This window comes from Salmo trutta, unplaced genomic scaffold (assembly GCF_901001165.1).
Source record: "Salmo trutta unplaced genomic scaffold, fSalTru1.1, whole genome shotgun sequence".
Classification (NCBI taxonomy): domain Eukaryota; kingdom Metazoa; phylum Chordata; class Actinopteri; order Salmoniformes; family Salmonidae; genus Salmo; species Salmo trutta.
The window spans coordinates 5,040,992-5,061,861 of NW_021822911.1; the positions used below are offsets into that span (position 1 = coordinate 5,040,992).

The 20,870-nt window shown below is 41.7% G+C and overlaps 1 protein-coding gene across 1 annotated transcript in view; it reads right to left on the reverse strand.

Moving 5' to 3' along the window:
- LOC115186421 (zinc finger protein 883-like) overlaps nt 1-14,896 on the reverse strand; it is a gene marked incomplete at its 3' end in the record, with an annotated part of 40,228 nt that extends 25,332 nt beyond the window's left edge. Inside the window, exons 1-2 of the mRNA XM_029746056.1 lie at nt 14,815-14,896; nt 4,668-5,390 (exon numbers count right to left, since the gene is read on the reverse strand). Coding sequence (XP_029601916.1) covers nt 4,668-5,390; nt 14,815-14,896 — 805 coding nt within the window. The remainder of the gene's footprint in view (nt 1-4,667; nt 5,391-14,814) is intronic.
- Nucleotides 14,897-20,870: the final 5,974 nt, after the last annotated feature.

A 20,870-nucleotide genomic window follows, 5' to 3' on the forward strand; every position in this document is an offset into this window, starting at 1 on the left:
TCACCATCCAACTCTGCACTCACACACTGTACAAAATATACAACCCCCCCAGACACAGTAAGTTGCTAGCTAGTATTAGCTGGAATTCTCTACAACAAAATGCACAACCAATATTCACCAAAAAACGCTGCATCTTATGTGTGATGTTCGAATAACATTTAGAAACAAATTGATATAAATTAGGGGAATCACCAATATAACCCTGTTACATAAGCATTTCACCGTAAGGTCTACACCTGTTGTATTCAGCATTTCACCGTAAGGTCTACACCTGTTGTATTCAGCATTTCACCGTAAGGTCTACACCTGTTGTATTCAGCATTTCACCGTAAGGCCTGTTGTATTCAGCATTTCACCGTAAGGCCTGTTGTATTCAGCATTTCACCGTAAGGTCTACACCTGTTGTATTCAGCATTTCACCGTAAGGCCTGTTGTATTCAGCATTTCACCGTAAGGTCTACTACACCTGTTGTATTCAGCATTTCACCGTAAGGCCTGTTGTATTCAGCATTTCACCGTAAGGCCTGTTGTATTCAGCATTTCACCGTAAGGTCTACACCTGTTGTATTCAGCATTTCACCGTAAGGCCTGTTGTATTCAGCATTTCACCGTAAGGTCTACTACACCTGTTGTATTCAGCATTTCATCGTAAGGTCTACACCTGTTGTATTCAGCATTTCACCGTAAGGTCTACACCTGTTGTATTCGGCGCACGTGACAAATAAACTTTCATTTCATTTATATTGTATGTAAAAAAAAAAAAAAAATTGTATTATTTTATACTAATACAATTGCTCAGAGAAAGAGATTTAGTTTAACATGTAATTCTCAAAAGGTAGGGGTCTGAATTATTGCCACCCATGTTTTCAATACTCCAGCACCCTCCCCTTGGGAGAATAACGACACTGAAATGTTTAATGAGATTAGAGAACACATTGGGTGGGATCTTAGACCATTCCTCCATACAGAATCTCTCCAGGTCCTTGATTTCTTTTGTCTGTGCTTATGGACTGCCCTGTTCAATTCAAACCACAGGTTTTCAATGGAGTTCAAGTCTGAAGACTGAGATTTTGTGCCAAATAACCGTTTCTTTGTGGATGTTGATGTGTCTTGCTGGAAGATCCACTTATGGCCAAGTTTCAGCCTCCTAGCAGAGAGGTAACCAGGTTTTGGGCTAAAATATCCTGGTAGTGGGTAAAGTTTATTTATTTGTTGCTTATTTTGATATCTAGTTATTTGACTGAATCAGAAATACAGATGTGGAGTAGATTTAGAGTTTGTTTTAAATTATCATAAAAAAATCTGAACTAATCAAACAACACTTGTTGCTCTTTGTACGTGTTGATATAATATTCATATTTAATGGAGAGAAAAAACCGTTTCCCTAAACTGCTTTATAATATTATAATTCAATGAAGAAGAAAAATAGTTTTCCCTCCTCAACTGCGTTTCCTCCCTCCAGACAGCAGATGGCGATATGTGTCTTTCAGGCGATGTTTCTAGTGTGACGTATAATCTAGTGGACGGAACGCTTCTTCAACAACTGCAGCCACCTCGGTAGCTCGCTAGCCAACAAAGTCGGAACATTCAAGTTCTTTAGACAATTTCGTGGTTTATTTGCTACTATGATTTAAACATACTTATGTGTAAACAACTAGCTACCCCATTTAATTTAATATTTACGCTGTAAGTCAACTATCTGGCTGGTTAAGTTAGCACTAGTCTAGTCGCTAATGCTAACTAGCTATTATCCCCGACCATGAGTTCACTAAGCTACTCTCCTCCTGTTAAAGAAGAGGTCTGCTGGACGGAGAAAGAAGGACTGTGGCTGAACGTTGTCGTGAAAGAGGAAGAGGAGGATGTCACACTACAAAGACAAGTAGAAGGTGAGGCTGTTACCGTGAAAGAAGAAGAGAAAGACGCGTTCAGAGTGAAAGAGGAGTTGTTGTTGTTGTTGAAGGAGCGTCCCGTCCACTAGATTATACGTCACACTGGCAGCATCGCCTGAACCTAAAAGACGCACATCGCCATCTGCTGACTGGAGGGCAACGCAGTTGAGGAACCAAACGTTTATTTTTCATTTATTTCATAAAAGTTTAATATTATATTAAGTCGTTCAAAGAGAAGCATGTGTTGATTGATTCGTGTTTAATGAGTGAGAATTTAAAACAAACTTTACACCCACTACACATTTGCATTGAACCATACTTCTGACATGGATCATTTTGACCTCAGAGGCATATCTTTGATCATAGTCAAATTGTGGTTTATTCAATTCTACCAATTTTTCATGACTTTGTCAATCAACTTGTTCTTAATACATTTAAATCATGGTTTAGTGTTTCTGTATCAAAATGGACTTTTAACAAATTAAAATCCTTTGGAGTCATTTTGACCCCAGCCAAAAGCACCTTTGATAAATAGGACGTTTATTTGAAAACAAAATCAAATCACATTTTATTGGTCACATACACATGTTTAGCAGATGTTATTGCGGGTGTAGTGAAATGCTTGTGTTTCTAGCTTCGACAGTGCAGTAATATCTAGCCAGTAATATCTAACAATTTCACAACATATACCCAATACACACACATCTAAGTATTTGAATCTAGGTTTCTCTGTAGACATGATCCATCCCACCAGAGAGGGGAGGGGCTCCTGTATCAGTGGTTTTGACCAGATAGACACCTGCAGACACACAGAATAGTGCCTCCCATGTACTCACCTAAGATTGGACTTTTCTATACCACATATCACATGACTGTGTTCCTGCCAAGGCAGCAACTACTCTTCCTGGGGTTTATTATGGATCCCCATGAGTTCCTGCCAAGGCAGCAGCTACTCTTCCTGGGGTTTATTATGGATCCCCATTAGTTCCTGTCAAGTAAGAAGTATGGTCAGGGAGCGTGCCAGCCTGCCTGAACCGCCCCTTTCGAGCAAAAGGTATAAATGATGGGTTATGAATTAACAGGTATAAATGATGGGTTATGAATTAACAGGTATAAATGATGGGTTATAAATTAACAGGTATACATGATGGGTTATGAATTAACAGGTATACATGATGGGTTATGAATTAACAGGTATAAATGATGGGTTGTGAATTAACAGGTATACATGATGGGTTATGAATTAACAGGTATACATGATAGGTTATGAATTAACAGGTATAAATGATGGGTTATGAATTAACAGGTATAAATGATGGGTTATGAACTAACAGGTATAAATGATGGGTTATGAACTAATAGGTATAAATAATGGGTTATAAATTAACTGGTATAAATGATGGGTTATGAATTAACAGGTATAAATGATGGGTTATGAATTAACAGGTATAAATGATGGGTTATGAATTAACAGATATAAATGATGGGTTATGAATTAACAGGTATAAATGATGGGTTATGAATTAACAGGTATAAATGATGGGTTATGAATTAACAGGTATAAATGATGGGTTGTGAATTAACAGGTATAAATGACCACTGTTAAGGCACAGCACACCAACATCAAAACCTCATCCCAACTGTAAAGTATGGTGGAGGGAGCATCATGGTTTGCAGCTGCTTTGCTGCCTCAGGGCCTGGACAGCTTGCCATCATCAACAGAAAAATGAATTCCCAAGTTTATCAAGATATTTTGCAGGAGAATGTTAGACTATCTGTCCGCCAGTTGAAGCTCAAGTTGGGTGATGCAACAGGACAACGACACAAAACACAGAAGTAAATTAACAACAGAATAACTTAAACAGAATAAAATACGCCTTCTGGAGTGGCCCAGTCAGAGTCCTGACCTCAACCCGATTGAGATGCTGTGGCATGACCTCAAGAGAGCAGTTCACGTCAGATATCCCAAGAATATTGCTGAACTGAAACAGTTTTGTAAAGAGGAATGGTCCAAAATTCCTCCTGACCGTTGTGCAGGACTGATCCGCAACTACAGAAAACGTTTGGTTGAGGTTATTGCTGCCAAAGGAGGGTCAACCAGTTATTAAATCCAAGGGTTCACATATTTTTTCCACCCTGCACTGTGAATGTTTACACGGTGTGTTCAATAAAGACATGAAAACGTATAATTGTTTGTGTGTCATTAGTTTAAGCAGACTGTGTTTGTCTATTGTTGTGACCTAGATGAAGATCAGATCAAATTTTATGACCAATTTATGCAAAAATACAGGTATTTCCAAAGGGTTCACATACTTTTTCTTGGGTGTAAAGGCCTGTTGGTTAAGAGTTCAGAAATGTCTGCTCCTGCTTTTTTCCAGAGAGGACACATCTGGTGTTGTGTCAGGTTTCTTAGGGAAGTAAAGCTCTTCCCACAGTCAGAGCAGTGGTAAGGTTTGTCTCCTGTGTGTGTTCTCTGGTGTTGTGCCAGGCTTCTTAGGGAAGTAAAGCTCTTCCCACAGTCAGAGCATTGGTAAGGTTTGTCTCCTGTGTGTGTTCTCTGGTGTTTTGTCAGGTTTCTTAGGGAAGCAAAGCTCTTCCCACAGTCAGAGCAGTGGTAAGGTGTGTCTCCTGTGTGTGTTCTCTGGTGTTGTGTCAGGCTTCTTAGGGAATTAAAGAGCTTCCCACAGTCAGAGCAATGGTAAGGTTTGTCTCCTGGGTGTGTTTGCTTATGTTCAGTCAGATAATAAGTTCTACCAAAGCTTTTCCCACATTAATCACAGCTATAAGGTTTCTCTCCTGTATGTGTTATCTGGTGTCCTTTAAGGTATTCTATCCGAGAAAAGCTTTTCTCACATCGATCACAGCTAAAAGGTTTCTCTCCTGTGTGTGTTCTCTTGTGTCTATTCAGGCTGTTTGACTGAGTAAAACTCTTCCCACACTGATCACAGCTATAAGGTCTCTCTCCTGTGTGTGTTCTCTGATGTCCTTTAAGGTGGTCTATCCGAGAAAAACTCTTCCCACATTGATTACAGCTATATGGCTGCTCTCCTGTGTGTGTTCTCTGGTGTGTTACCAGGTTGCTTGACTGAGTAAAACTCTTGCCACACTGATCACAGCTATAAGGCTTCTCTCCTGTGTGTATTCTCTGGTGCTCTTTAAGGCTTTCTCCCCGAGAAAAGTTTTTCCCACATTGCTCACAGCTATATGACTGCTCTCCTGTGTGTGTTCTCTGGTGTGTTTTCAGATTACTTGAATGAGTAAAACTCTTCCCACATTGATTCCAGCTATAAGGTTTCTCTCCTGTGTGTACTCGCTGGTATTTTTTAAGTTCTGATGAAAATCTGCAACGTTTCCCACGGTCAGAGCAGTGAGATATCTTCCCTGTGGGTCTCTGATGGTGTTTCTTGAGGTGTCCTGATGTGGAGAGACTCTTCTCTGCCTCGTCAGCATCATGATGTTGTTGAGGCTCCCCAGAGGATCCACGATAGTCCCGTCTCTCTCCTGTATGAAAGTCAAAATCAGACAGTCAATGTAGTGAATGTAGTGTTTAAATGTTTTTACAAACTTTGACAAATGTCTTCTAAGTCTTGTTTTAGATTGATTTTGGTCCAACAGCCACTGTAGCAGGCAGATGATAGAATATACCAGCCACTGTAACAGGTAGATGATAGAATATACCAGCCACTGTAGCAGGCAGATGATAGAATATACCAGCCACTGTAGCAGGCAGATGATAGAATATACCAGCCACTGTAGCAGGCAGATGATAGAATATACCAGCCACTGATTTTTTACCAGCCAAAATCTTTTTTTGCCATGACTGATCACACCAAAAATCACAACTACAAGAAAACTAATGAGCAGCTTGGCAATGTTTGTAACACAAGGAATGTAAGTAAGAAGTAATGTGTTATATTGCTCAATGTAATTTTAAAAAATTGTGACAAGAGTCTTTTAACCAATGTGTTAAAATAATTCATTTAGATACAATAGTAATGATGAACAGTTGTACAAGTGAACATCAAGAATAAAACAAAGTGCCTCCATAACACAACACATCACTACACACCACACTGTCCTGCCAGATTAACTGCTGATCACTACACACCACACTGTCCTGCCAGATAAACTGCTGATCACTACACACCACACTGTCCTGCCAGATAAACTGCTGATCACTACACACCACACTGTCCTGCCAGATAAACTGCTGACCACTACACACCACACTGTCCTGCCAGATAAACTGCTGATCACTACACACCACACTGTCCTGCCAGATAAACTGATCACTACACACCACACTGTCCTGCAAGATAAACTGCTGATCACTACACACCACACTGTCCTGCCAGATAAACTGCTGATCACTACACACCACACTGTCCTGACAGATAAACTGCTGATCACTACACACCACACTGTCCTGCCAGATAAACTGCTGATCACTACACACCACACTGTCCTGCCAGATAAACTGCCGATCACTACACACCACACTGTCCTGCCAGATAAACTGCCGATCACTACACACCACACTGTCCTGCCAGATAAACTGCTGATCACTACACACCACACTGTCCTGCCAGATAAACTGATCACTACACACCACACTGTCCTGCCAGATAAACTGCTGATCACTACCCACCACACTGTCCTGCCAGATAAACTGCTGATCACTACACACCACACTGTCCTGCCAGATAAACTGCTGATCACTACACACCACACTGTCCTGCCTGATAAACTGCTGATCACTACACACCACACTGTCCTGACAGATAAACTGCTGATCACTACACACCACACTGTCCTGCCAGATAAACTGCTGATCACTACACACCACACTGTCCTGCCAGATAAACTGCTGATCACTACACACCACTGTCCTGCCAGATAAACTGCTGATCACTACACACCACACTGTCCTGCCAGATAAACTGCTGATCACTACACACCACACTGTCCTGCCAGATAAACTGCTGATCACTACACACCACACTGTCCTGCCAGATAAACTGCTGATCACTATACACCACACTGTCCTGCCAGATAAACTGCTGATCACTACACACCACACTGTCCTGCCAGATAAACTGCTGATCACTACACACCACACTGTCCTGCCAGATAAACTGCTGATCACTACACACCACACTGTCCTGCCAGATAAACTGCTGATCACTACACACCACTGTCCTGCCAGATAAACTGCTGATCACTACACACCACACTGTCCTGCCAGATAAACTGATCACTACACACCACACTGTCCTGCCAGATAAACTGCTGATCACTACACACCACACTGTCCTGCCAGATAAACTGCTGATCACTACCCACCACACTGTCCTGCCAGATTAACTGCTGCCTTATTATTATAGTTCAGGGCTCTACGCTGACATGTGTTTCTAAGTTTATATACTGAACAAAAATATAAACGCAACATGGAAAGTGTTGGTCCCATGTTTCATGCGGGATCGTCTGTGGGAGGGGGGTGCGGAGGTGTATTTCTGTCAGTAATAAAACCCTTTTGTGTGGAAAACTCATTCTGTTTGGCTGGGTCTTGTGCCCCAGTGGGTGGGCATATGGCAGCACACCTGCCCAGTCGTGAAATCCATAGATTAGGGCCTAATGAATATATTTCAATTGGCTTCTATGAACTGTAACTCAGTAAAATCTTTGAAGTTGTTGCATGTTGCGTTTATATTTTTTGTTGAGTATAGTTAGGAGCTGGGCAATTCCACAGTAACAGAATTACACCAGACTCTGATTTTTCATTTTAAAATGTGTGCAAAACAAAAACCATTGCTGCTTTAAAACCACGTTTGTGTACATCAGTTCAACAACTGCAGGGTTTGTGCCCCGTTATTAAATATTAGTATTTACTGGTGTTAATCTGACCTGTCTCCTCCTCTTTCACTTCAAAAACTGCCTCCTCCTCTTTCACTCTGAACGAGTCTTCCTCTTCTTTCACTGAAACGTCTTTCTCTTCTTTCACTGTAACAGCCTCACCCTCTACTTCTTGTTTTACTGTAACAGCCTCCTCTTCCTTCTCCTCTTTCACGACAATGTTCAGCCCCAGAGCTTCTTTCTCCGTCCAGCAGACCTCCTCTTCTTTAACAGGAGGGGAGTAGTTTAGGGAGCTCATGTTCGGGGATGTTAGCTAGCTAGCTATCATTAGCGACTAGGCTAATGCTAACTTAACCAGCCAGCTACTATAGCTGACTAATAAAAAATAACGTAATATTAAATTAAATAGGTTAGCAAGTAGATCCGACAGAAGTGTGTCTAAAACACAGTAGCTAATATAGACCGAAAGCGTATAAATAGCTTGAATGTTTCGGCTATGTTGGCTAGCAAGCTACCGAGGTGGTTGACGAGCTGTTTATGAAGAACCGTCCACTAGATTATACGTCACGCTGCAGCATCGCCTGAAAGACGCACATCGCCGTCTGCTGACTGGAGGGAAACGCAGTTGAGGATCACATTTTATATTCGGACAAAGATTATTTTACATGGGTTTAATTAAATAATACTTTTATATTGAGACATACAAAGACAGGAATGTGATGATTGATTAGTGAGAATAAAACATGTTTACTACAGCACATTTAAGGCAGTTTCATTCAGTCAAACAACATATAAATAAGTAGCCAGCTACTGTAGCTCTATACTGCTCCTACATGGAGTAACAATACATCATGTAGATGTACATAATGAACAGACTAGGTCTATACTGCTCCTACATGGTGTAACAATACATCATGTAGATGTATATAATGAACAGACTAGGTCTATCCTGCTCCTACATGGTGTAACAATACATCATGTAGATGTATATAATGAACAGACTAGGTCTATACTGCTCCTACATGGTGTAACAATACATCATGTAGATGTATATAATGAACAGACTAGGTCTATACTGCTCCTACATGGTGTAACAATACATCATGTAGATGTGTATAATGAACAGACTAGGTCTATACTGCTCCTACATGGTGTAACAATACATCATGTAGATGTATATAATGAACAGACCAGGTCTATACTGCTCCTACATGGTGTAACAATACATCATATAGATGTATATAATGAACAGACTAGGTGTATACTGCTCCTACATGGTGTAACAATACATCATGTAGATGTATATAATGAACAGACTAGATCTATACTGCTCCTACATGGTGTAACAATACATCATGTAGATGTATATAATGAACAGACTAGGTCTATACTGCTGCTACATGGTGTAACAATACATCATGTAGATGTATATAATGAACAGACTAGGTCTATACTGCTCCTACATGGTGTAACAATACATCATGTAGATGTATATAATGAACAGACTAGGTCTATACTGCTCCTACATGGTGTAACAATACAGTGCATTCGGAAAGTATTCAGACCCCTTCACTTTTTCCACATTTTGTTACATTACAGCCTTATTCTAAAATGATTAACACTACCGTTCAAAAGGTTGGAGTCACTTAGAAATGTTCTTGTTTTTGAAAGAAAAAACACTTTTTTTGTCCATTAAAATAACATCAAATTGATCTGAAATACAGTGTAGACATTGTTAATGTTGTAAATGACTATTGTAGCTGGAAACAGCTGATTGTTTATGGAATATCTATATAAGCGTACAGAGGCCCATTATCAGCAACCATCACTCCTGTGTTCCAATGCCACGTTGTGTTAGCTAATCCAAGTTTATCATTTTAAAAGGCTAATTGATCATTAGAAAACCCTTTTGCAATTATGTTAGCACAGCTGAAAACTGTTGTGCTGATTTAACAAAGCTTTTGTTAACAGTGTTGTTGCATAACAATCAGGCAGTAGAACAACAATAATCATCACCCTCTTGACCAATCTTCCCTCCCCTTAACATTGGGTTTGATTCAGACCCTGTCAGTGTACCAGGTGGACATTGGGTTTGATTCAGACCCTGTCAGTGTACCAGGTGGACATTGGGTTGATTCAGACCCTGCCAGTGTACCAGGTGGACATTGGGTTTGATTCAGACCCTGTCAGTGTATCAGGTGGACATTGGGTTTGATCCAGACCCTGCCAGTGTACCAGGTGGACATTGGGTTTGATTCAGACCCTGTCAGTGTACCAGGTGGACATTGGGTTTGATCCAGACCCTGCCAGTGTACCAGGTGGACATTGGGTTTGATTCAGACCCTGTCAGTGTACCAGGTGGACATTGGGTTTGATTCAGTCCCTGCCAGCATGGCCAGAAATGTATTCCAAGGTCAGTAACTTATAACCACAGAACCACTCCAGACCTTTCATGCCTGACTAAAAACACCTAAGTATTAGATTTACTGCCATGGTCTAGTATGTCACTGCATCAGACACCATTCACAATGCTGGCTGAGGTACGAGTAAAACATGACATATTATATCCTAACCATTCACAATGCTGGCTGAGGTACGAGTAAAACATGACATATTATTTCCTATCCATTCACAATGCTGGCTGAGGTACGAGTAAAACATTACATATTATTTCCTAAACATTCACAATGCTGGCTGAGGTACGAGTAAAACATGACACATTATTTCTTAATTGTAAAAATATCCCCACTCCTTAATCAACTAGTCTCCCACTGTTTAACTAGAATAACATGAGTTGTGTCCTTCAAACTGTTAGTCCATAATCATATTCAGCTACTTAGATGTTATGTATTGTCATGTTATGCTCACTATAAGAAGTCCTGAATGTATTGAAATGCCTGGAGGGGATGTGTTAATTCATAACCCATCATTTATACCTGTTAATTCATAACCCATCATTTATACCTGTTAGTTCATAACCCATCATTTATACCTGTTAATTCATAACCCATCATTTATACCTGTTAATTCATAACCCATCATTTATACCTGTTAGTTCATAACCCATCATTTATACCTGTTAATTCATAACCCATCATTTATACCTGTTAATTCATAACCCATCATTTATATCTGTTAATTTATAACCCATCATTTATACCTGTTAATTCATAACCCATCATTTATACCTGTTAATTCATAACCCATCATTTATACCTGTTAATTCATAACCAATCATTTATACCTGTTAGTTCATAACCCATCATTGATACCTGTTAATTCATAACCCATCATTTATACCTGTTAATTCATAACCCATCATTTATACCTGTTAATTCATAACCCATCATTTATACCTGTTAATTCATAACCCATCATTTATACCTGTTAATTCATAACCCATCATTTATACCTGTTAATTCAGGGGTGGTTCAGGCAGGCTGGCACGCTCCCTGACCTTACTTGACAGGAACTAATGGGGATCCATAATAAACCCCAGGAAGAGTAGCTGCTGCCTTGGCAGGAACTAATGGGGATCCACAATCAATACAAATACTTGTATCAATATATTTGTGTCTCTTTACTCTCGGATTCGAAAAAGCTAATTAGCATCAAAGTAGACGACATGCAAGACTACAAATCCCTGCAAGCTCCTGCATGTCATCTCTAGCCAACACCTTTCACAGAACAGTTCACTGAATTGTCCATCAAGACTACAAATCCCTGCAAGCTCCTGCATGTCATCTCTAGCCAACACCTTTCACAGAACAGTTCACGGAATTGTCCATTGAAATACATTTTGACAATTTAATCATTGCTACATTAAGGCCTGATTGCTGGAGTGCTGCAGAGATGGTTGTCCTTCTAGAAGGTTCTCCCATCTCCACAGAGGAACTCTGGAGCTCTGTCAGAGTGAACATCGGGTTCTTGTTCACCTCCCTGACCAAGGCCCTTCTCCCCCGATTTCTCAGTTTGGCCAGGCGGCCAGCTCTAGGAAGAGTCTTGGTGGTTCCAAACTTACATATACAGACCTTACATATACAGATGTCTGCCTTTCAAATCATTCCAATCAATTGCATTTACCACAAGTGGACTCCAATCAAGTTGTAGAAACATCTCAAGGATAATCAATGGAATCAGGATGCATCTGAGCTCAATTTCGAGTCTCATAGCAAAAGGTCTGAATACCTAAGTAAATACATTTGCAAAAATCTCTAAAAACCTGTTTTCACTTTGTCATTATGGGGTATTGTGATGTCATTATGGGGCATTGTGATGTCATTATGGGGTATTGTGATGTCATTATGGGGTATTGTGATGTCATTATGGGGTATTGTGTGTAGATTGATGAGGGGGGAAAAAGTACATTTTAGAATAAGGCTGTAACGTAACAAAATGTGGAAAATGTGAAGGGGTCTGAATACTTTACTTTTCTACCGCAGTTTTGTACATGATCAAATCAAAGTTTATACACTGTCATGTGATATAGAAAAGTCCAATCTTAGGAGAGTACATGGGAGGCACTATACTGTGTATCTGCAGGTGTCTCCACCCTCTGGTGGGATGGACCATGTCTACAGAGAAACCTAGATTCAAATACTTAGATTTGTGTGTATTGGGTATATGTTGTGAAATTGTTAGATTTTACTTGTTAGATATTACTGCACTGTCGGAGCTAGAAACACAAGCATTTCACTACACCCACAATAATATCTGCTAAACATGTGTATGATAAAATGTGATTAGATTTTTATTTGAAATAAACGTCCTATTTATCAAAGCTGCTTTTGGCTGGGGTCAAAATGACTCCAAAGGATTTGAATTTGTTAAAAGTCCATATTGATACAGAAACACTAAACCATGATTTAGATTTACTAACAACAAGTTGATTGACAAAGTCATGAAAAATGTAATAGAATTGAATAAACCACATTTGTCTAGGGTCTGGGGTCAAAATGATCCATGTCAGAAGTATGGTTCAATGCAAATATGTAGTGGGTGTAAAGTTTGTTTTAAATGCTCACTCATTAAACACAAATCAATCAACACATGCTTCTCTTTGAACGACTTAATATAATATTAAACTTTTATGAAATAAATGAAAAATAAACGTTTGGTTCCTCAACTGCGTTGCCCTCCAGTCAGCAGATGGCGATGTGCGTCTTTTAGGTTCAGGCGATGCTGCCAGTGTGACGTATAATCTAGTGGACGGGACGCTCCTTCAACAACAACAGCTAGTCAGACACCTCGGTAGCTTTCTAGCAAACATAGCTACAACATTCACGCTCTTTACACTGTTTTGATGTAAATTAGTCGCTGTGTATGAAACACATTTCTGTCGTATGTACTTGTTGGCCCATTTAATTCTATATTTACGTTGTTTGTCAGCTAGCTGGTTTGCTAAGTTAGCTTAGAACTAGGCTAGTCGCTAATGCTAGCTAGCTATTATCCCCGACCATGAGTTCACTAAGCTACTCTCCTCCTGATAAAGAAGAGGAGGTCTGCTGGACAGAGAAAGAAGCTCTCGTGAAAGAGGAGGAGGAGGAGGAGAAAGATGTTACAATACAACAACAAGTAGAGGGTGAGGCTGTTACCGTGAAAGAAGAAGAGAAAGACGTTTCAGTGAAAGAAGAGGAGGAAGAGAAAGAGGATGCCGTTTCTGCAGTGAAAGAGGAGGAGGATGTTACAGTAAAAGAAGAAGAGGAAGACGCGTTCAGAGTGAAAGAGGAGGAGGATGTTACAGTAAAAGAAGAGGAGGAAGCAGTTTATGGAGTGAAAGAGGAGGAGGGGGAGATGACTGTCACATTGGAGGAAGAAGAGGAGGTTGGAGATCTGTTTAACACCAGTAAGTACCGTCTCTGCAGTCGTTGAACCAATATGCCGTAAAGGGGTTCTACACTTTAATGTTGTTCTGTAGGAATGGCTGAAGCTGCACTGTAACGTGTAGAACATCAAGAGTGGACCATCAACAAAACATTAACAATTGATCAAATGCATCCAATGACAATGCCTGAAATACTGTAGTCCTCAATATCTCCTATTAGATTAGCCCAATATGTTCTCTTAAAGGGGCAATCAGCAGTTGTTACATCCATTTAGGGACTTATACATTAATGATATGTACCCATCTGTTTCTTGAATAAATCACTTATAAATGCCTCATGAGCTTAGTTCAACTGTCGTACCCCATCAGAACCCAAAATATAAGCATTTATTTACTCCAATGTTTGTCAGTAAATATAAACAAACACTGTATAGCCTCAAAACATGGTTAAAACTAGAATGTTGAGATCATGGATGGTTGCATTTCTCCAGCCCCATCCCTCAGCTTTTTACCGAAACGGGCAGGGAGTACGCTTTGTTATTGTTTCTACTGCTGATTGCTGCCCCCGTTACTCCTCAAGGTCCAAGGACTGTATGTTATATACATTTTCTGGAATAGTTTTTATTTGAAAACGTTTTTGTTTACTTGCCTGCCTATTGAATTTGGAATGCACTGTACTGTTCATCTCTGAAACTCACTTAGATAATTCCTTTGATACAGCAGTAGCAATACAGGGACATAACATCTACAGGGTCCTACAGTAGGTCTATGTTGTTATTAGGTGAAGTTATGGGTCCTACAGTAGGTCTATGTTGTTATTAGATGAAGTTATGGGTCCTACAGTAGGTCTATGTTATTGTTAGGTGAAGTTATGGGCCAATTTGGCAAACACTTAGTTTAACCCGATGTTAATCTCAATGTGACACAGATCCGCTATTTTTCTTTTAAATATAGCCAAAACATTCATTAGAGGCTAACCAGCTAATTAGCTACTAGCTATGTAGTCATTGTTAGCCACTGCTAGAGGCCTTTACCCTCTGCTCAGGCACCAGCCACTTTTAGCCTGGATAATACCTGCCAGCCTCGGACTGTTTTTCTCCACTACAACGCCGGATTCCTGCCGTAAACCCTGGGCCACCCCTGATCATCACAGCTAGCTAGCTGCCACTGAGTGACCCAGCCCCAAAAGCTATCCCTGAGCCCGGCGCATCTCCCGGCTTGCAAACAAATTTACCACAACTACAATACCTCTTTCGCCATCTGGCCCTTTCCCTTCGTCGATACGGCGCCCCGCCGTACCACCGCGACTGGTCCGCAGACGTAATTCCATCCGCTGTGCCTTCAACCGGCTTTGCCGGACGTCGGTGCAGATGCTTCTACTTACCCTTACCCCTAACTTTAAACGCTGTGTCTCCCGCTTGCTAGCATAGCAACGACTACCCCGCGGCTTCCCTGTTCCATCTATTGCTGTACACTGGACCCTATGATCACTTAGCTACATAGCTGATGCCTGCTGGACTGTTCATTTATCTCCACTTGGTTTACCTTTGTTTATCTGTTGGCCCTATTCCGAACTCAGGCCCTGTGTGTAGTTAATCGACCCTCTCTGCCCATTCATCGCCATTTTACCTGTTGTTGTTGTCTTAGCTGATTAACTGTTGTTGTCTTACCCGTTGTTGTCTTAGCTAGCTCTCCCAATCAACACCTGTGATTGCTTTATGCCTCGCTTTATGTCTCTCTCAAATGTCAATATGCCATGTATACTGTTGTTTAGGATAATTATCATTGTTTTAGTTTACTGCGGAGCCCCTAGTCCCACTGTACATGCCTTAGATACCTCCTTTGTCCCACCTCCCACACATGCAGTGACCTCACCCAGTATAACCAGCATGTTCAGAGATGCAACCTCTCTTATCATCACTCAGTGCCAGGGCTCACCTCCAGTGCCTGGGCTCACCTCCACCCCACCTTACCCCTGTCTGCACATTATGCCCTGAATCTATTCTACCACGCCCAGAAATCTGCTCCTTTTATTCTCTGTCCCCAACACATTAGATGACCAGTTTTGCTAGCCTTTCGCCGTACCCTCATCCTACTCCTCTTCTGTTCCTCGGGTGATGTGGAGGCGATCCCAGGCCCCGCGGGTCGTTTGTTGACTTCTGTAATCGAAAAAGCCTTGGTTTCATGCATGTTAACATCAGAAGCCTCCTCCCTAAGTTTGTTTTATTCACTGCTTTAGCATACTCCGCCAACCCTGATGTTCTTGCCGTGTCTGAATCCTGGCTTTGGAAGGCCATCAAAAATTCTGAAATTTCCATACCCAACTACAATATTTTCCGTCAAGATAGAACTGCCAAAGGTGGAGGAGTTGCAATCTACTGCAGAGATGGCCTGCATAGTTCTGTCATACTTTCCAGGTCTATGCCCAAACAGTTTGAGCTTGTAATTTAAAAAATTAATCTCCAGAAATAAGTCTCTCACTGTTGCCAACTGTTATAGACCCCCCTCAGCTCCCAGCTGTGCCCTGGACACCATATGTGAATTGATTGCCCCCCATCTATCTTCAAAGTTTGTTCTGTTAGGTGACCTAAACTGGGATGCTTAACACCCCGGTCGTCCTGCAATCTAAGCTAAATGCCCTCAATCTCACACAAATTATCAAGGAAACCACCAGGTACAACCCTAAATCCGTAAACATGGGCACCCTCATAGAAATTATCCTGACCAACTTGCCCTCCAAATACACCTCTGCTGTTTTCAATCAGGATCTCAGCGATCACTGCCTCATTGCCTGCATCCGCTATGGGTCTGCGATCAAACGACCACCCCTCATCACTGTCAAACGCTCCCTAAAACACTTCTGCGAGCAGGCCTTTCTAATTGACCTGGCCCGGGTATCCTGGAAGGATATTGACCGCATCCCGTCAGTCGAGGATGCCTGGTCGTTCTTTAAAAGTAATTTCTTCACCACCTTAAATAAGCATGCCCCTTTCAAAAAATGTAGAACTAAGAACAGATATAGCCCTTGGTTCACTCCAGACCTGACTGCCCTCGACCAGCACAAAAACATCCTGTGGCGTACTGCAATAGCATCGAATAGTCCCCGCGATATGCAACTGTTCAGGTAAGTCAGGAACCAATACACACAATCAGTCAGGAAAGCAAAGCCTAGCTTTTTCAAACAGAAATTTGCATCCTGTAGCTCTAACTCCAAAAAGTTTTGGGACACTGTAAAGTCCATGGAGAACAAGAGCACCTCCTCCCAGCTGCCCACTGCACTGAGGCTAGGAAACACAAATCAACGATGTCGCTCTTGCTGTGGGTGATTCCCTAATCCACCTCTACGCAGACGACACCGTTCTGTATACATCTGGCCCTTCTTTGGACACATTGTTAACTAACCTCCAAACGAGCTTCAATGCCATACAACACTCCTTCTGTGGCCTCCAACTGCTCTTAAACACTAGTAAAACCAAATGCATGCTTTCAACCGTTTGCTGCCAGCAACCGCCCGCCCGACTAGCATCACTACTCTGGACGGTTCTGACCTAGAATATGTGGACAACTACAAATTCCTAGGTGTCTGGCTAGACTGTAAACTCTCCTTCCAGACTCATAGCAAACATCTCCAAAATCAAATCATGAATCGGCTTTCTATTTCGCAACAAAGCCTCCTTCAGTCACTCCGCCAAACTTACCCTAGTAAAACTGACTATCCTACCGATCCTCGACTTCGGCGATGTCATCTACAAAATAGCTTCCAATACTCTACTTAGACTACATACAATTTGCTATCACAGTGCCATCTGTTTTTGTTACCAAAGCCCCTTATACCACCCACCATTGTGACCTGTATGCTCTAGTCGGCTGGCCCTGGCCACATATTCGTCGCCAGTCCCACTGGCTCCAGGTCATCTATAAGCCTATGCTTCGTAAAGCTCCGCCTTATCTCAGCTCACTGGTCACGAAAACAACACCCACCCGTAGCACGCGCTCCAGCAGGTAAATCTCACTGGTCATCCCCAAAGCCAACACCTCCTTTGGCCGCCTTTCCTTCCAGTTCTCTGCTGCCAATGACTGGAACAAATTGCAAAACTTGGTGAAGTTGGAGACTTACATTTCCCTCACTAACTTTAAACATCAGCTATCTGAGCAGCTAACCGATCGCTGCAGCTGTACATAGTCCATCTGTAAATAGCCCACCCAATCTACCTACCTCATCCCCATATTGTTTTATTTACTTTGCTGCTTTTTTTGCGCACCAGTATCTCTACTTGCACATCGTCATCTGCTCATCTATCACTCCAGTGTTAATATGCTAAATTGTAATTACTTCGCTACTATGGCCTATTTTATTGCCTTACCTCCGTACTCCATTTGCACAGACTGTATATAGATTTTTCTATTGTGTTATTGACTGTTCGTTTGTTTATCCCACGTGTAACTGTTGTTTGTGTCCCACTGCTTTGCTTTATCTTCACCAGGTCACAGTTGTAAATGAGAACTTGTTTCTCGACTGGCCACCTGGTTAAATAAAGGTGAAAATAATATATATATATTTTTTACTTTATTGACAACACCCAAATGGATACTGTCATTAACACAGCTCTTCAATAATTACACATAACTCATAATACTGTAGCAAACATTATATTAACCTGTTGGGGATAGGGGGATAGGGGGCAGTATTTGCACGGCCGGATAAAAAACGTACCCGATTTAATCTGATTATTACTCCTGCCCAGAAACTAGAATATGCATATAATTATTAGCTTTGGATAGAAAACACTCCAAAGTTTCTAAAACTGTTTGAATGGTGTCTGTGAGTATAACATAACTCATTTGGCAGGCCAAAACCTGAGAAGATTCCAAACAGGAAGCGCTCTCTCTGACCATTTCATGGCCTTCTTGATCATCTCTAACCAAAACAGGGGATCTCTGGCATGATGTGACATTTTCTAACGCTCCCATAGGCTCTCAGAAGGCGGCAGAAATTTGAATGGTTGCTTTGGAGCCCCAGGCTGAAACACATTAGCGCCTTTTGTAAGTGGTCTATCAGAGGACAATGAGAATGGTGCGCGCGTGCATGAGACGACTCCATGTTTACTTTCTCTCTCTTTGAACGTATACAGGGTTTCCCGGTCGGAATATTATCGCTTTTTTACGAGAAAAATAGCATAAAAATTGATTTTAAACAGCGGTTGACATGCTTCGAGTACGGTAATGGAATATTTAGAATTTTTTGTCACGAAATGCGCCGTGCGCATGACCCTTATTTACCTTTCGGATAGTGTCTTGAACGCACGAACAAAACGCCGCTATTTGGATATAACTATGGATTATTTTGAACCAAACCAACATTTGTTATTGAAGTAGAAGTCCTGGGAGTGCATTCTGACGAAGACAGCAAAGGTAATCAAACTTTTCTAATAGTAAATCGGAGTTTGGTGAGTACCACACTTGGTGGGTGTCAAAATAGCTAGCCTGTGATGGCCGGGCTATGTACTCAGAATATTGCAAAATGTGCTTTCACCGAAAAGCTATTTTAAAATCGGACATAGCGAGTGCATAAAGGAGTTCTGTATCTATAATTCTTAAAATAATTGTTATTTACATTTACATTTACATTTAAGTCATTTAGCAGACGCTCTTATCCAGAGCGACTTACAAATTGGTGCATTCACCTTATGATATCCAGTGGAACAACCACTTTACAATAGTGCATCTAAATCTTTTAAGGGGGGGGTTAGAACGATTACTTTATCCTATCCCAGGTATTCCTTAAAGAGGTGGGGTTTCAGGTGTCTCCGGAAGGTGGTGATTGACTCCGCTGTCCTGGCGTCGTGAGGGAAGCTTGTTCCACCATTGGGGTGCCAGAGCAGCGAACAGTTTGGACTGGGCTGAGCGGGAACCGTGCTTCCTCAGAGGTAGGGGGGCCGGCAGGCCAGAGGTGGATGAACGCAGTGCCCTTGTTTGGGTGTAGGGCCTGATCAGAGCCTGAAGGTATGGAGGTGCCGTTCCCCTCACAGCTCCGTAGGCAAGCACCATGGTCTTGTAGCGGATGCGAGCTTCAACTGGAAGCCAGTGGAGAGAGCGGAGGAGCGGGGTGACGTGAGAGAACTTGGGAAGGTTGAACACCAGACGGGCTGCGGCGTTCTGGATGAGTTGTAGGGGTTTAATGGCACAGGCAGGGAGCCCAGCCAACAGCGAGTTGCAGTAATCCAGACGGGAGATAACAAGTGCCTGGATTAGGACCTGCGCCGCTTCCTGTGTGAGGCAGGGTCGTACTCTGCGAATGTTGTAGAGCATGAACCTACAGGATCAGGTCACCGCCTTGATGTTAGTGGAGAACGACAGGGTGTTGTCCAGGATCACGCCAAGGTTCTTAGCACTCTGGGAGGAGGACACAAGGGAGTTGTCAACCGTGATGGCGAGATCATGGAACGGGCAGTCCTTCCCCGGGAGGAAGAGCAGCTCCGTCTTGCCGAGGTTCAGCTTGAGGTGGTGATCCGTCATCCACACTGATATGTCTGCCAGACATGCAGAGATGCGATTCGCCGCCTGGTTATCAGAAGGGGGAAAGGAGAAGATTAATTGTGTTATGTTTTTTGTGATTGTTTATCGTGAGTAATTTAGTAAATTCACCGGAAGTTTGCGGGGGGTATGCTAGTTCTGAACGTCACATGCTCATGTAAAAAGCTGGTTTTTGATATAAATATGAACTTGATTGAACAAAACATGCATGTATTGTATAACATCATGTCCTAGGATTGTCATCTGATGAAGATCATCAAAGGTTAGTGCTGCATTTAGCTGTGGTTTTGGTTTTTGTGACATTATATGCTAGCTTGAAAAATGGGTGTCTGATTATTTCTGGCTGGGTACTCTGCTGACATAATCTAATGTTTTGCTTTTGTTGTAAAGCCTTTTTGAAATCGGACAGTGTGGTTAGATAAAGGAGAGTCTTGTCTTTAAAATGGTGTAAAATAGTCATATGTTTGAGAAATTGAAGTAATAGCATTTCTAAGGTATTTGAATATCACGCCACGGGATTCAACTGGCTGAGCGTCCCACCTAGCCCATAGAGGTTAAACAGGACATTCAAACGAGCCTTACAATTATAATCCAAAGTAGTGTGAAATGCACTCATAAGCAACCTGGTAATGGAGGTTGCTCCCCTGAGTTTTCCCCCATTCACATTCAGAATACATTGTGAAAAACTAAAATCTTTGCTCACCATTTTTGCTCCAGGCAGATATAGTACATCCATAACTATCGGTTTCCTTATTAGCAGGGAGGAGTTT